General features: G+C 42.7%; 1 protein-coding gene across 1 annotated transcript in view; it reads left to right on the top strand.

Moving 5' to 3' along the window:
- The window catches only part of LOC103740266 (sodium/potassium-transporting ATPase subunit alpha-4), a 33,324-nt gene that overhangs the window by 1,228 nt on the left and 15,856 nt on the right, over positions 1–16,240 (top strand). The window contains 10 exon segments of the mRNA XM_029567243.1: positions 1,674–1,803; positions 2,278–2,394; positions 7,621–7,695; positions 7,698–7,888; positions 9,582–9,771; positions 10,142–10,287; positions 10,460–10,591; positions 13,609–13,756; positions 13,759–13,791; positions 13,921–14,093. Of these exon segments, the coding sequence (XP_029423103.1) occupies positions 1,674–1,803; positions 2,278–2,394; positions 7,621–7,695; positions 7,698–7,888; positions 9,582–9,771; positions 10,142–10,287; positions 10,460–10,591; positions 13,609–13,756; positions 13,759–13,791; positions 13,921–14,093 (1,335 nt within the window).

Raw genomic sequence — 16,240 nt, 5'->3', positions numbered from 1 at the left:
CCAACACAACCCAAATAGGAACACTATTACAAACAAAAGATAAGGAATGGAGGATATGCTGGATTCATCAAATGTCCATGACATTAAAGTCAACATGTGGAAATGTTCTAATTCAAAAGAGGCTAAAGTGCTACAGCAGCTAAATGCAATGTAGAGTCCTAGGCTTGATGCTGTGTTCCAATTGAAATCCCCATGAAATTCTTCACCGAAAAAAAAAAAAAAAAAAAAAAAAAAAAAAACGCCTCAAATGTCATTTTGGGTCAGTTGACAAATTGAAATTCAGGCAGTAGATTTCAGTATTGCATCAATGTGAAACTTACTGAAACTAATCATTATATAGTTGTTTGTTTTGGTTTGGTTTGGTTTGGTTTTGGTATTTTTGAGACAGGCTCTCCCTGTAGCTGCAGCTGGCCTGGATTCTCTGTGGAAACCAGGCTGGCCTCAAACTCTCTGCCTGCCTCTGCCTCCGCAGTGTTGGGATTAAAGGTGTGTACCACCATACCCGCTTAGAAATGGTTGTTATATAAGAGAATAATCCACTTCTTAGGAAATGTACACAAATGTTTAGGCTAAATCATGATTCATGTAACTTAGAAAGACAGAAATAGAAAGACAGAAAATAAATGGCAAATTAAATGAGGTAAAATGTTAATAGGTAAATATAGATGAAGGTTATATAGTCGTTTTGTTTCCTTGTCTGTCTGTTTTTGAGACAGGGTTTCACTGTGTTTCCCTGGCTAGCCTGTAACTCAATACATAGACCAAGCTGGACTTGAACTCAGAGAGATCCACATGCTTCTGCCTCCCAATTGCTGGAATTAAGGGTGTGCACTGTCTCACCCAGCTCTTGACACTATTTTTGTTACTGGAAAATTTAAATTATCTTCAAATTGAAAAGAATTTAAAGATGCCTGGACATGGTGTGACAGCAGACTGGAGTTCCTAAGCACAGGTCTGGAGACTTAAAGGAACAGGGTCCAAGATTTCCCAACAACATTATCATGTTCTAACCAGATTTTTTTTCCCCTTTAGTATCATTATATAGTATAGTTTAAACTTTTCCTTGGTGAAGAGTTTTATGAGATAGTGCTTTTATAGTTTCCATTCGGAGCTTGGATGTTACCAGGTAGCTCTGATTGCCTAACAAACCACCCCAAACATTTCTTTGTCACAGTTCTGTTGGTGGGCTGCTGCTCTGGTCAGGGTTGACTTCAGCTTGTGCTAGGTGATGTAAGATGACTTCATGCACTTGTTTGAAGTCTGTTGAGATGACTGGGTGACTGGGGCCTTTTTCTTCATGATTGGCTTTTCTTCCAGGAGGCTAGCTCAGGCTGGTTCATGAAGGCAGAGGGCTTCCCAGTACAACAGGGCTAACGTTAACATGCAAGCATTTTTAAGCCTCTGTTGGTATCACATTTGCTAATATCCTATTGGCCAAAGCAAATCACATGGCTAACTGTAGATTTAGGGATGAAGAGATAGATTCTACCTCTTAACAGGAAGGACACCAAAGTTACATTGCAAAGAGTTCTGTGAACAGCAGTGCTAGAAATGTATGCTCTACCAAAGACACTGCCAAGACTACTGAGGTGAATGACTCAGAGGAGACAGGAACAGGGAGCAACACGGGGAAAGCAGGACACTTCATAAAGCCCCTCATGATCTTTCTACAGCAAGCTCTGGTCGTTCGAGATGGAGAGAGGATGCAAATTGACATAAAAGATGTGGTGTTGGGAGACCTGGTGGAAGTCAAGGGTGGAGATCAAATCCCTGCTGATATTCGGGTTATCTCTGCACAAGGATGTAAGGTGAGGTGATACAGAAAGCTATAGGAGTGGGCCTAAGACAACGTGTAGGTCTAAGGTATGGTAGGGACCAGGGTTTAGTTAGAGAAAATAAGAACCTTGATAAGTGTCAACTTGAAATTAGTAACAATAAGGTGATGGTGAGTTTATTTATCTCTGTGTGTTGATGATGATAATTGTGACAGAGGGAGGAAGCTATGCTGTTTTCATAAATCCTTTCTTTTTCCTTTTCTTTACTTTTTCCTTCCTTCCTTCCTTCCTTCCTTCCTTCCTTCCTTCCTTCCTTCCTTCCTTTCTGAGACAGGACCTCACCATATAGTCCTGGCTGTCTTGAAATACTATGCAGACCAAACTGGCCTTGATACTCACAGAGATTCACCTGCCTCTGCCTCCCAAGTGCTGATGTTAAAGGTATGCACCACCATGCCCAGCTCTGTGCTCACCTTTTAACCCATCCTCCCTCCTATCCCAGGTAAACAACCATCCTTAACTGGAGAATCAGAACCCCAGTCTCGATACCCTGATTTCACACATGAGAACCCCCTGGAGACCCGGAACATCATCTTTTCCTCCACAAATTGTGTAGAAGGCGACTATTGTGTCATAAGTAGCACAGATTCAAAAGCAGAGTTGGGAACTCTAAGACGAAAGCTCTTAAGAACATATATTTGAAAGTACTGGAGTAGGAAGATGGTAAACAATTTAGCTTCTCCATCACTCAGGAACTCTATGACTATCCAAAAGGTCAACACCACCATTTCCAAGTTTACATGAGGCTACTACTAGTAAAAGTTGTTACTTCTAGATTGTGTATAGATTAAGTAAGGATAAGATGAGTAGCACAAGGTCTAAGACACTATAAGTGTCTTATAATTGCCAACTATTATTTTAGCTGGTGAAGAACTGAATTTTATGTGCTAAAAATAGCACAGAATAGAAGAAAGTTATTCATGCCTGCTAGGCCATCCTCCTCATTTCTAACTATTCTCTTCCCAGAACAAGACCTCAGCACTGGAAGTTTCAGTTACCAGAGATGCCACTAAGACTTGGCCATCCAAGCATTGACTTTGGCCCTAGAATATAAGGTATCCTTGAACTGAGAGTCAGTTCTAACCAAAGTGGTAACAAAGGACTCAACACCACCACACTGCTCTCTCCTTTGCCCTTTCCTCTTAAGGAAACCTAAAGCTACTCTGGAATATACTTGAAAACCAGTATTAATGTTTAAGGATAAATGTTTTGTTGTCTAGAAACAGCTGTTTTGTTGAATGTATAAATGCATATAGCTACACAGTGCTGAGTTCTTTAGATATTTTCTCTGATTCTCACAATGCCACACAGTAAGTATTATCTTTATCTTGAAAGGCAGCTATGCTCACCACTATACCACCAACATGGAAAATATCCTTATCTTATACATGAAAAACTAAAGTTCAAAGACATTACATGCTCACCATATTCAAAAGCACAACTCAATGGAAGAGAGGAGGATTAGGGATTCTAATGCAAGTCTGTCTCCAAAGCCTATGCCACCTCCTACTCAGCACTCAAAAATTGTTAATAACCACTCCCTATCAACTTGAAAATAGCTTCATAAAAACAACAAGAAAACTAAACAGATACTAAGGAGGAATATAACCAGGAAAATATGTCATATAGCTTATATTATATATAAATGTATATGTACATACACACATATATATGTGTATATACATATATATATAGAGAGAGAGAGAGAATTCATTGACTAGCAGAAAAATGAAAATTAGCAAGCTTTCTATAAAAAATACTGAATTTCTGCTATTATTTTTAGGAAGAAATTTGCTCAGATTTACCCCTCTGAAATGGGGGTTGTGTGTGTGTGTGTGTGTGTGTGTGTGTGTGTGTGTGTGTGTGTATGTCTTTTTGTCTTTTTGAGATAAGGTCTCCCTGTAACCCCAGCTGGCCTGGAACTCATGACGTAGACCAGACTGGCCTCGAACTCACAGAGATCCACCTACCTCTGCCTCCCGAGTGCTGGGATTAAAGGCATGTGCCACTACGCCTGGCTGAAATAGGCTTTTTATCAGCTAAGTATACTGCAGATAAAAGGGCTGGAAAGGAGTGGGTAAGGGCACTCCAGCTAAAAAACAAGGGTCTCTCTGGGTGGAAAAAGATTTAGCAGAACACAAACAGAACACAAATGTAGCCAAGAGGGTAGAGCTATCTTGGTTAGAGGAGTTCTTGACTATTAAACTAAGGAATTTTTATGCAATTTGCCAAGTAATAACATTTACCCTAGATCAATTTGCTCTTTAATTTCTTCCCTAGGCAATGTACAAACTAGCAGCATAACTGTAAGTTTTTCCCTTGTCTCTCTGCAGTGGACCTTGATGAGCTATGAGACAATGCCTCTCTCCGTGTTCCCATGCTTCTTGTAGGGAACCTAGGCTATTTCTCTGATGATGCATGGAAGGTCTACACAGGAGCAGCTTGGCCTGGGATACAGGATGCTTGGCCTTCTCAGTCTTCTCTAGTTTGATGCTAACCTACCACATCTCTATACATACTAGGATCAGTGATTATAGTTCATCGTTCCAAACACAAGAAAACATAGCAGAAGGAAAAAATGAAGAACTAGGCTACACCACAGCATAAAGCAGTCACAGCTTGCACTGTAGACACCCACACCCATCAAAAATGCAAAGTCCTTTCAACACCTTTCAATCATTTCAGCATTTTTGAATCTTCAGAATACCTCTGCTAAACAGTATGATGGTCATCTATAGAGTGACTTATACTGTGAAACTTTATAGATTCTTCTTCCATGTAAATATGGGCTTGATCTGGCTGCAGTATGTAGGGTTTTATGTTGGTCCTTCCGGAGACTTTTTATTCATCTTAATGCAGAGAAAAAAAGGAATGAGTATTTGAACATCTAACACACACCCAGCCTTGTTCTAGGCTCTTCCAGAGACGTTTAATTTCACAGCGTTGTCGGTTCATTTTTTTCCTTTTCTTTTCTTTTTAGATAAAGTCTCACACTGGAGCCCATGCAGGCCTATAACTCACTAGATAGCCAGGCTGGCCTTAAATTCATAGCAATCTTCTTGCCTCAGCCTCTCAGGTGCTGGGTTTATAGTTGCGAGCCACAACATTTGACCTGTGATTTCATCCCATTTTAAAGATGAGGAAGCCTGAGTCTCAGCGTAGTACCTTGCCCCAGAGAAAAGAGCTAGTTACTTGGAAAGTTGACCTTTCAGCCCTTTGCCTTTCTGCTTCTAAAATAAATGCTCTGTCTATAAGTTCCTTTCTTCAGTTATTATTACTCTGAAAGGCGGGAATGTTGGACACTGTGGTAGAATGGGAAGAATTTTCTAAAACAATTTGAGTCTACTCATTTCAAGTTATGTGGGTAAAAGATCTGTGCAATGTGGGTAAAAGATCTGTACAATGTGTGGGTAAATAGCCAACTACTATGCCCAAGTTTCCCTTCTATCATACAGAGCAGGGCTAACGGAGAGAGAAGGCCCTGGAAAAAGCACAGAAGTCCAGCTGTTATGGCCTGTGCTACCCAGCAGAGGTCAGACTGGCTCTAGCTAGAAAAGCAGGGAAGGGGGCTCCCTCAATCTGGGTTTCTCAACTACTGACATGAGGACTGGAGGATTCTCGGTTGTGAGGAAAGACGAAGGCTGAACTCTACACTGTAGGGTGTTTAGCAGCATCTGTGACTTCCTCCCACCAGATGTCAGTACCAGCCCCCTCTTACCTTAGTCTCTAGTTAAGGCAACCAAAATGTCCCCACATTGTCAAATGTCCCACGGGGAAAGTTCCTTCCAGTTCTGAGTCACTGATTCAGAAGATGAAAGGATATTCGAACATCATATTCCATCAAAAGTTAACTTCTGTTCTTGGGATTATAAAAACTGTTTCTGAGGACAAAACAAGAAATACATAAGCAAGGAGCTGGAGAGATGGCTCAGTCAATAAAATCATGCCACACAATCACGAGTTTGATTCCCAATACCCATGTAAAAAGCTGGGCATGGTGGCATATGCTTGTAATCCTAGAGCTGGAAAGGAGGAACAGGAGGCTCCCTGGGGCTTGCTGGCCAGTCTAGCTGAATTAGCAAGACCCAGGGCCAATGAGAGACTCTGTCTCAAAAAATAAGGTGAATAGTTCCTAAAGAATGATACCCAATGTTAACATCTGTCTTCCATTTACATGCCTACACATGCACACATGTGCACCTGTACCCACACACACATATACACACACCCACACAAGAGGGAGAGGAGAGAGAATACATAAGCAACTGGAGATAATAAGATTAAACGTAATAAAGACCTTGACAGTCAAGGCAAACTGGGTATCTCTGGAGAACCGTGAAATCTCTTCAGAGATTTTTACAATTTGGAGACTTTATATAAACTACACATGAAAATAGAATGGAGGGGCTAGGGAGATGGCTTAGTAAAGTGCTTACCACGTAAACATGAGGACCTGAGTTCAGTCCCCAGAACCCACGTTAAAAAGCCAGGCATGGTGGTGCACATTTGGAATCTTAACACTGGAAAAACAGAGACAGGAGGATTCCTGAGGCTTGCTTGCCAGCCAAACTAGCCTCGTCAGTGAGTGCTAGGCCAAGAGAGAGACTTTCTCAAGAGTACAAGGTTCTTTTATTAAAGAACAATACCCATGTTTGCTTCTGACCTCTACATGCACATATGCATGTGCACCCTCTATACACATGCACCCTCACTTGAATTCACACATGTACATGTACACACACACACACACACACACACACACACACAAATAGGATGGAATGGCCTCTTAGAGGGCCTTATAGTCCTACCTTGTTTTGGACCACTGATAGCTCTCTCTGGGAATCAAACCCAATGGGGTTTCCCAGTTCAGATTTGGTATGCCCTGGTTGACTGGCTCAAGCAAATTCAAAAGAATTCTGTCCATGCAGAACCCTCTGTATCCAAATGTAGGGATTCTCCATCAGTTTCCAATAAGGAATTCTATGGTTCAGTCCAATTTTAACACTACGTCAAGCTAGCATCAGGTGAGATCAGTCTCACAGCACTCCTCCTCCTTCAGACTCAAACCCAAGTTTGAATTGTCATCTAAACTTCTGACAGATAGAATTGGGGTTCCCATGCTTCTTTCCTTGGGCTCAACTGATTTTCTAGTGTGGCTCACAGAGCTCCAGGAAGCACGTGGCCACATTTCTCATTTATTACAGATACGATACAGGTGAACAGCCAAATGGGAGACATGCAGAGGACATGGTATGTGAGAAGGAATACCAAGCTTCTGTACCCTCTCTGGGTATGCCATCCTCCAGACCCCTCCATGTGTTTGCCAGTTTAGAAGCTCTCCAAACCCAGTGTTCTTAGACTTTGAATAGATGCTTCTTTACATAGACATAATTGATTATATCGTTCACCATTGGCAATCAACTCAGCCTTTAGTCCATCTCCACATCTCAGAAGTTAGGCAGTAGAGCTGAAAGTTCTGCCTTGTAATCACATGGTTGGTTCCTTTGGAAACTCCTTCCATACTATGGCTATCTAAGAGCCCACCAAGAGTTGCCTCATTAAAGCAAAAGTTTATCTTATTACTCAAGAAAGTCTAAGGGATTTAGAAGCTTTATGTCAGATACTCCTATTACTCAGGAAATTACAAAAAATCTAAAGATCAACTGTGATGACAAAAGATTTTCAGTCCTAAGGATTTTAGGAGTTTTATGTCAAGAACTGGGGGCAGACCCAACTTAGGTATGTCTTGCTGTATCACAGTATATCACAGATTCTTCTTTCACAGGATCAGCCCGGGGTATTGTGATTGCTACCAGAGACTACAAGGTGATGGGCTGAATTGCCTCCCTCACGTCAGGCCTGACAATGGGCCAGACCCCATCACTGCTGAGATTGAACACTTCATCCATTTGATCACAGGAGTGGCTGTCTTCTTGGGTGTCACTTTTTTTGTGCTCTCACTTCTCTTGAACTATGGCTGGCTGGACGCTGTCATTTTCCTTATCGGTATCACTGTGGCCAATGTGCCTGAGGGGCTGCTGGCCACTGTCACTGTAACAGCCTGGACGGTGGTCTGTGGACAAACAACCCTAGGGAAATGAAATCACTACTATCTTTTTGGTTGTTGAGCCTTCAAAGTATGGAGTAGTCCTGATATACACAGAATCACCATAAACAATCTAGCTCCCAACATTCTGTTAACTTCCTCTGCCCATGTCTTGTGGTGTCTGCTCTTTCTCTTCAGTGAAAAAGGAGGCAAGTTGAAACAGAGCTAGAGAGCATTCTGGTTGGGTATTCTGGCTGTTAAACTTGGCCGAATCACTTAATATCTTCAGGCCTCAATTATTGATGAGTTTATAGAGAACAATTAATTTGGAGCTGTGGAATCCTACTGGAAAGGACTTTAAAGGTCATGTAAATCCAACCTTTGAGTCAACACTGAATATTCTCTGTAAAAATCTCTGGAGGATAACTGGGTGTCTTTTCTGACCATAAGGAGCATGCCCTTTTTGGTTTCAGCCTATTTTGCTATTGGATCACTGTAGCTAAATTTCATTGTGGTAAGCAGAAATGTGGTAAGCAGAAATGTGGTTTCATGTTTCATCCTAGTTTTTCCAACTGAAGAACCAAAATAAGGTGATTCTCTGTCTCCTATCAACTAATCCTTTATATTTTGATGGTAGCTACTATGTCCCCTCGGACTCTCCAGGTAAAAATAATCCCTTTTCCTTTAACCATTCTTCCTATGACAAAATCTCCAGCCCTTTATCTTGCTGGTGACTCATTTGGGTTATGCTCTAGTTTATCAATATTCTTCTTAAAAAGAAATGAGAATAATATTTAAGGTGTGTTTGAACTACTGTAAAAGTATTGAGACCAGTGATAGAATGCAAATAAATTGTAATTCCATAATTGGAATTCTGTACTTAGTTAACTACAGCATAAGAATTTGTTAGCCTTTAAAACAACCTTGCCACATTCCTGACTTACACTGAATTTATGATTAACAAAAATTTTCTGGTTTAAATGATCTTTCAGGTATTTATCAATACTGTGATACTCTTTCCCAATGCCATCATTCTCTCCTGCTTATTCTTTTTGGAAACTATTGGCAAAACACTCCTTCCACACACATCGTTGTATGTCACAATTAGAGTCACATTAGATATGTATGTGATGGCTGGAAAGATTGGACCTGAGAAAGAAGTGTTGCCTGGGGTTTGAATAGAAAAGAGGCTACTGAACAAAAAAGCGGAAAGGCTCCCAGGGAAGGAGCTTGTGTTCTGTGATACTGAGTGAAGGAATACACTGAAACTCTAGCCAGAAAGCACACACCAAAATAGTTTCCCCACTATCCTCTATGACAGTCATAGGTGGAATTTCTAGAGTAGAGGAGGATAAGAGGGAAATAGAAATGATCAATTTCCCTAAACTTAAAATGGTATGAGTAGGGGCTGGAGAGATGGCTCAGTGGTTAAGAGTACTAACTGCTCTTGCAGAGGACCTGGGTTCGATTCCCAGCACCCACAGGGTGGCTAACAACCACCTGCAACTCCAGTTCCGGGGGAATCCAATGCTTTCTTCTGACCTCCTCGGGCATTGCACGACACGGGTGCACTTACACACACGCAGGCAATACACTCATACACATAAAATTAAAAAAATAAATAAATAAAAAGTATTTTTTTAAAATGGTGTGAGTAGTCGCCCTCTCAATCTACTCTTTACCCCTTTGGGCTGCTTTAGGTGTGCCTGACCCTGACAGCTCGGAAGAACTGCCTGGTGAAGAACCTGGGGGCGGTGGAGACACTGGGTTCTACATCCACCATCTGCTCAGATAAGACAGGCACCCTCACCCAGAACTGCATGACAGTGGCCCACTTGTGGTTCGATAAGACTGTGTATGAGGCTGACATCAGTGAAGAGCAGACCACTGGTGACTAGTGGTATTAGTAGAAAGAATGGAAGGATTTGGTGGGGTGGGGAGTGACGAGTCATTTGGGCAATGGAGGCTCCAGACAAATGGGAGAGAGCCGAGGAGCGGCAGGAAGGGAGGTATATAAGAAGTATCACCTCTGTGCAGTATTTGGGTATGAATGAGGATATATGGACAACTCCTGGCTGTTTTTTGTTTTGTTCTAATTTTTTGAGAGAGGGTATCTCATAGCCCAAGCTGGCCTTCAACTTGATATGTAGCTGAGGATGACCTGGAGCTCTTAATCCTCCTGTGCCTACTTCCAAGTGTAATTTTATTGTTTAAAACTCTCCTGTTCCCTGTTTACAGTTCTTCCCTTCTCCTTCCCTAGGGAAAACATTTCCTAAGTCCTCAGAAACGTGGTTTTACCTGGCTCGAATAGCTGGCCTCTGCAATAAGGCTGACTTTAAACCTCACCAGGAATCCCTGCCCATAAAGAAGTTATCAAGCCTAAGCAGGGAAAACTATACCTCAATGGCCAGAATATTACCTGCCTTCTCCCCCAGAAAAGTCCCTTTCTTGGCCCTCAGTGATTTTCCATGCACACATCCTTCCCTTCCCATTCTGCTCTCTTCTGGAGACTACAGGTAAACCCTATGCCCAGATGGTATTTCCCTGGGACTTATTATACAAACCCTTCTCGCAGTAGGCAACGACAGGGGATGCTTCTGAGTCAGCCCTCCTCAAACTCATTGAGCAGTCTTACACACCTGTGAAAGAAATGAGACAGAGCAACCCCAAGGTGGCAGAGATTCCCTTTAATTCTACCAACAAGTACCAGGTACTGAACTGGCAAAGGTAGGGAACAATGGGCAGGGTGTGGATGCATCAGTGAGGGGAACTATGCCTTTGCCCCCAACTGCACCTCTGAGCAAAGCAATAGCTCAGGAGAGCCCACATCCCAACTAGAAGGAAGTGAAGACAAAGAGGTGGTAAGGGAGAAAAGAGATGCTTCATTTCAAGCAGACCTCTCACCTGTTGGTGGAAGTCACATCAGTCACATACGGCTGTTAGCCTGCACCAAATTTGCTACAAAATTTGCCACTGCTGAGGCGAGGCTGTGTCTACAAGACACTGCTTCCTTAGCATCAAACATTTCCTTTCCTTCCATGCCTGAAGTTCTAGGGCAGCCACCAGTTAAGCAGCTAGAGGCCTCCAGCATGTTTGTCATGTTTTTCATTTCCTAAGAACACTGATTCATTATCCAGGGAGGAGTAGGCAAGAGAAGAGGAAATGCTGAGTAATGGTGAGTAGCACAAATGGTGAAATCCTAGAATCTGTGTGTGGTGACTCATGCCTAGAATCTCAGCAGTAAGGAGGCTGAGGCAGGAGGACTGTCCAGAGCCCCAGGCCAGTCTGAGCTGCAGAGGAGACCCTATCTTAAAAAAAGAGAGAGAAGAGAAGAAAAATCAAAAGGATTCATGGAGGGACTGAAAAGACAGTATTTGTTTCCCAAATGAGAATCCTAGGAGACTTTGGAAGAGAGGGTTCCAGGAAAGGACAGTGAGTGGCCTCACCATGACTGGAGGCCAACCAGGCCAAGTTTGCTTGGGGAATGGGTTCTCCAACCCCCTGCATTTCCATAAAGAACAGACATTTGAGTGTGAAGCAGGGCCTTGAACTGAGACTCCTCAGTTAGCTTTGCCTTTCTGTCTCAAAACAGACAAAACAAAATGACATAGTCTACAGAGGTTTTTTTTTAAAAAAAAATTACCTGCATTTTCAGATGGAGCACTAAGAAATAAGTAGATCCATATTTCCTGTCTCAACTGGTTTTTATTTTTTTAATATTTTATTTATTATTTTTATTTTATGTGTATGAGTGCATTGCCTGTATGTAAGTGAGTGCACCCGAGTCACACATTGCCGTGGACATCAGAAGAGGGCTTCAGATTCCCCTGGAACTAGAGTTAAGGACGGTTCACAGCCACCATGTGGGTGCTGGGAATCGAACCCGGGTCCTCTGCAAGAGCAGTCAGTGCTCTTAACCGCTGAGCCATCTCTCCAGCCCCTCGACTGATTTTAGTCACTATAATAAAATAAGTTTCCCAGGTTCAAACTACAAACTTTATCTTCACTTTTTTTCTGACATTTGGTGGCCTCACTAACCAGACAGGAATTTTGTGGCTTGGCAGGGCCTGAGTAAACCCTTTGGAAGAATTAGGTACCTCACCTTCCATGTGGTTAAAAATAAAAGCAAAACCTAACAACATTGTTAGAATATCCAACAAGTCATGATATTCTGCAAAATGACCACGTTAGTGTTTCTGAGTGAAAGATCTGGTTCTGTTGTACCAGGTGTCACAGGCCAGCCTACTAGACATAAACTCCAGCAGGCGCCAACTCTGGCAGGCTCTGAGTGAGCTATTAGAATTAGTTTACACCAAGGGGTAGAGACTCCAGCCTTCCAAAAATCTTAACCTGCTGGTCATTTGCAAAACTTAGTCTCTTACCCTCTCTGAAATGGAAGTAAAATGAAGAGGTTAGTCCATTTCCAGATTTCTCTTACTTCTTTATCAGCAATCTTTAAAAAAATATTTTTTATTACATTTATATTTAGTGGGGGGGGTTCACATGTCACGGTGTACATGTGAAAGTCAGAGGGTAACTACGTGAGTCCCAGGGGTTGAACTCAGGTGTTCATGATTGGGAGCAAGAACCTTTATCTGAGCTGAGCACCTTACTAGCCCTATCTGTAATCTATCAAGACAGATTATTTTCCGTGACCATTTTAATAGCTTGAAGGAGGTCTTTCTCTCATTCTGAGCCTTTCATTCATTCAACAAATATTCATTGAGCAATAAGAAAATTGGGCTTTGTTAATCATTTACAGCTGTCTGCTTTTTAACAAGTTAAGCTTTTGTTTTTTTCTTTTAACTGCTTAAGCATATCCTGAACATAATCGAGCAGTCTCTAACAAAACAGTTGTAACCACATTTTATGCACTGGTCACTGGTCCCTCACCCTGTTTGCCCTTTGGGAAGTGTAGTCTGGCCTCCTCTGGGTTCCCACAGTTCCTTTTAATGTGCTGATTTCATTCCCAACAGGGGACATAGCAGGCATTTCCTATCAGTCAAAAGAGAAACCCCACAGAGTTCCTTTTCATAGACCAGAGATCAAGTGGAAATGTAAACCTAAGCCCTGTGATTTCTTCCTTTGGCTGTTGTGGTCTCTGCACGTTCATTTCATGAATATATCCCTTACTCCCCCTCCCCCCATCATCTGACAGCCAATCAGCTGACAGTCTCTGTCAGGGGCACCTTGTGCCGGTAGGAGAATGACTAGGGTTAAATTATTTGGTTTGTGTTTCACACTTTCAAAGGTTGTTTTGTTGTGGTGGCTGTGGATTTTTTTGTTTAACAACTTTCATAAAAATCCATTGAAGAAAGCAAGACAAGATTTTTTACTCTTTGTGGAAGAAACTCAGGTTTGTCAGGATTAAGTGGATTTCTGTGAGCTTGCAAAACAGGTAAATCATTCATGCTGAACTTTGAGCTCTGCTTGAGCCATCCAATCAGCAAGAGATCAGGAAGGGAGAGTACATGCCCTGTCCTCAGAGAGCTTCAGAGAAGATGATCGATTCCTGGGCAAAGAATCTCAGGCTTGGGGGTGGGAGGATAGACCTTGAAAGGAAAGTGGCTGGGCTTTGCCTTAAGTCTGATTTGACCTGGTTTGGGGGTGAGGGATAGGTATGAAACAGGTTGCCTGTCTCTTTTACCTTCAAAAACTTCCCCTTGGATTTTTCTGAGCCTCTTCCCTCCACCTCTCTGGTTCCATCACTACTTCTCCCCTCCCTAGATGTCCATTCACCTTCTGGAAGATGACTCCCAGAAACATGTGCTGCTAATGAAGGGTGCTCCCAAGAGGATCGTGGAATTTTGCTCTAGTTTCCTCCTAAATGGCCAATAGTGCCCAATGGACGATGAAATGATGACAGAGTTCCAAAATGGGAACTGGGAGGTCTAGGGGAGTGTGTGCTGGGTGAGGAGCTGTGGGGGTACCTTTGAAAGAACGTCTTGAAGATGGCAATTTGTGGGGTGAACAGTCTAGGATTTGGCGGGGCAGATAGAGGGACATAGATGACTGCTGGGCTCTTTTGTCTCTCTCCAGGGTTCTGCTTCTTGAATTTGCCTAGTAACTTCTCTAAGGGATTCCAGTTTAACACAGAGGAATTAAATTTTCCCATGGAAAAGCTGTGTTTTGCTGGTCTCATATCTATGATTGACCCTCCTCATACTGCTGTGCCTGACGCTGTGAGCAAGTGTCGCTGTGCAAGGATCAAGGTAAATACTTGTCACAAGTTGGAGCCACTAGTGGAAAGCCTGGCACAGGGTAGGTGCTGAATAATCTTGCCTGAATTGATTTCTGCCTCCTTGAGCTTATAATGTCTGCTTTTAGGAGATGTCTAATAGTTTCTTCCAGAAGCCTGTCTAGTGTTGATCATTAGAATCCAGGGAAGCTTGAAAAATCGGTGTCTAAGTCTCATTCTAGACCCATTAAATTTAAAGATCTTGGGACTCTGTTCTTTAAAAACATTCCTGGAGATTTCAATAAGCAAGCAAGTTTGAGAACCACTGTCCAGTATAGTCTAACTTTCAGTAAGTAGCTGCACTAACAGTACAAACCTCTGACCTGAAGGAAAAACTAGAAACTAAGACGAAGGAAAACTAGAAACTAAGATGTGCTGGAATATGTGAATTTCAGGAGGGCCTTAAGCTTCATTAGAGGAGGTCATAAAGACATAAATTCCTTAGAGTGGCTAACTGGCCCTAAATTAGCAGCCTGGCCTTGCTCAAGTCTGGCCTTGCTCAAGCCTTATCAACTGGTCACTCCCTGGACTGATAGACTGTTTGTGGAGCCCACCTGTCTCCTCTCGTGCTCTAGATAACTTACCCGCCTGTCTGAGAAAAGAGACCCTTAAGAACACCAGACCCTGGCACGGAGTTAACTCTTGCAGCTGTGTGCAGCAGAGTTCCTATATAAGACCAGACTGCTCCCTGCAGATAATCATTCCTTGAGGAAAAGAGCTGACAGCCCTTTGCTGGGCTTCCTGAATCCAGGGAGCACATTCCTTGCCTGTTGCAGATCTGGCTCTGACTCTTATTTCTAAACTTTAAACTCCTTCCCTTTTCTGCCCTCCTAAATCTAACAAGATGAATTGGTCCAAGAGTGAAACTCCACTGCAGAGTACATTCAGATATGGGAAAGATTCTTTAATCAGATGGGGGCTTGGACTTCATAGGAGAGCAGCAATGGAATTCTGTAAGATTCTGTGCACCCATGCCAAAGACTTACATCTCCTCAAAAAAAATTTATTATGTATATCTGTACATGTATGATGCATGTGCATACATGCACTGTGTGTGTGTGTGTGTGTGTGTGAGAGAGAGAGAGAGAGAGAGAGAGAGAGAGAGAGAGAGAAAAGCTTTTTCTCTCCTTCTACCTTGCAGGCTCCAGGATTTGAACTCAGGTTGACAGATTAGATGTTGATGCTTTCCTGCCCACAGCTTATTACTCTAGGTCACCTGAATGTTCTAGATTGAAGTGGGGAGGCGCTGGTTAAAGCTAGAGGAATTGGAGGCATGGGAGGAGGAGATTCTCATTTGGAACTACCCTTAGACCTGTGGCTGTTGGCGGTTTGTCTAAGAGTCATTGGGGACAATGCTGAGTTCAACGATGGGTCACTAGAGTGGAAACTAAAGAAATGAAGTGGGTGGGGATGTGAAGGCAATCTGGCTGTGACATCTATCACCCCATTGATTGCCAGGGTTGATTTGGCTGATCTGGCTGCCTAGGTGAGTGTCCCCTTCCTCCCTCATCACTCCATGTGCATCCTTCTGGAAGCTGTGCACCTGGCCAAAGAGGAGGGTGACCTTTCCTGATAGAGGAAGGCTGGTCTCTGGTCAAGGGTATATGAGTAGCTACACTCTCCTGCTAGAACCTCCATACAAGTTCTCAAGAAATTATTATGAACAATTTTTTTCCTTCTTTTTTGAGACAGGGTCTCCGTAGCCCCAGCTGGCCTGGAACTCGCTATGTAGACCAAGCTTGTCTTGAACTCTCAGAGATCCGCCTGCCTCTGCCTCCTGGTGCCAGGATTAAAAGTGTGCATCACCATGCCCGGCTTACGAACAAATTTCTAAAAAAATATTTTTATTTATTAGTTTTATTTTGTGTGCGTGTGTATATTGCCTGCATGTATGTAAGTGTACCTGTGTCATGCAATGCTCGCAGAGGACAGAAGAAGCTGTCAAATCTCCTGGAACTGGAGTTATGGACAGTTGTTAGCTGCCATGTGGGTGCTGGGATTCAAACCCGGGTCTTCTGCAAGAACAGCCAGTGTTCTTAACCACTGAGCCATCTCTCCAGCTCCATGAACAAAATTTTTAATTGCTACCTTAGTTATAAACTTTGTGAGGCAGTAAGATCT

The sequence above is a fragment of the Nannospalax galili genome, unplaced genomic scaffold (assembly GCF_000622305.1).
Source record: "Nannospalax galili isolate Female #2095 unplaced genomic scaffold, S.galili_v1.0 scaffold579, whole genome shotgun sequence".
Classification (NCBI taxonomy): Eukaryota; Metazoa; Chordata; class Mammalia; order Rodentia; family Spalacidae; genus Nannospalax; species Nannospalax galili.
Note: the sequence above shows the minus strand (reverse complement) of the source record. Positions and strands in the feature narration are given on the sequence as shown.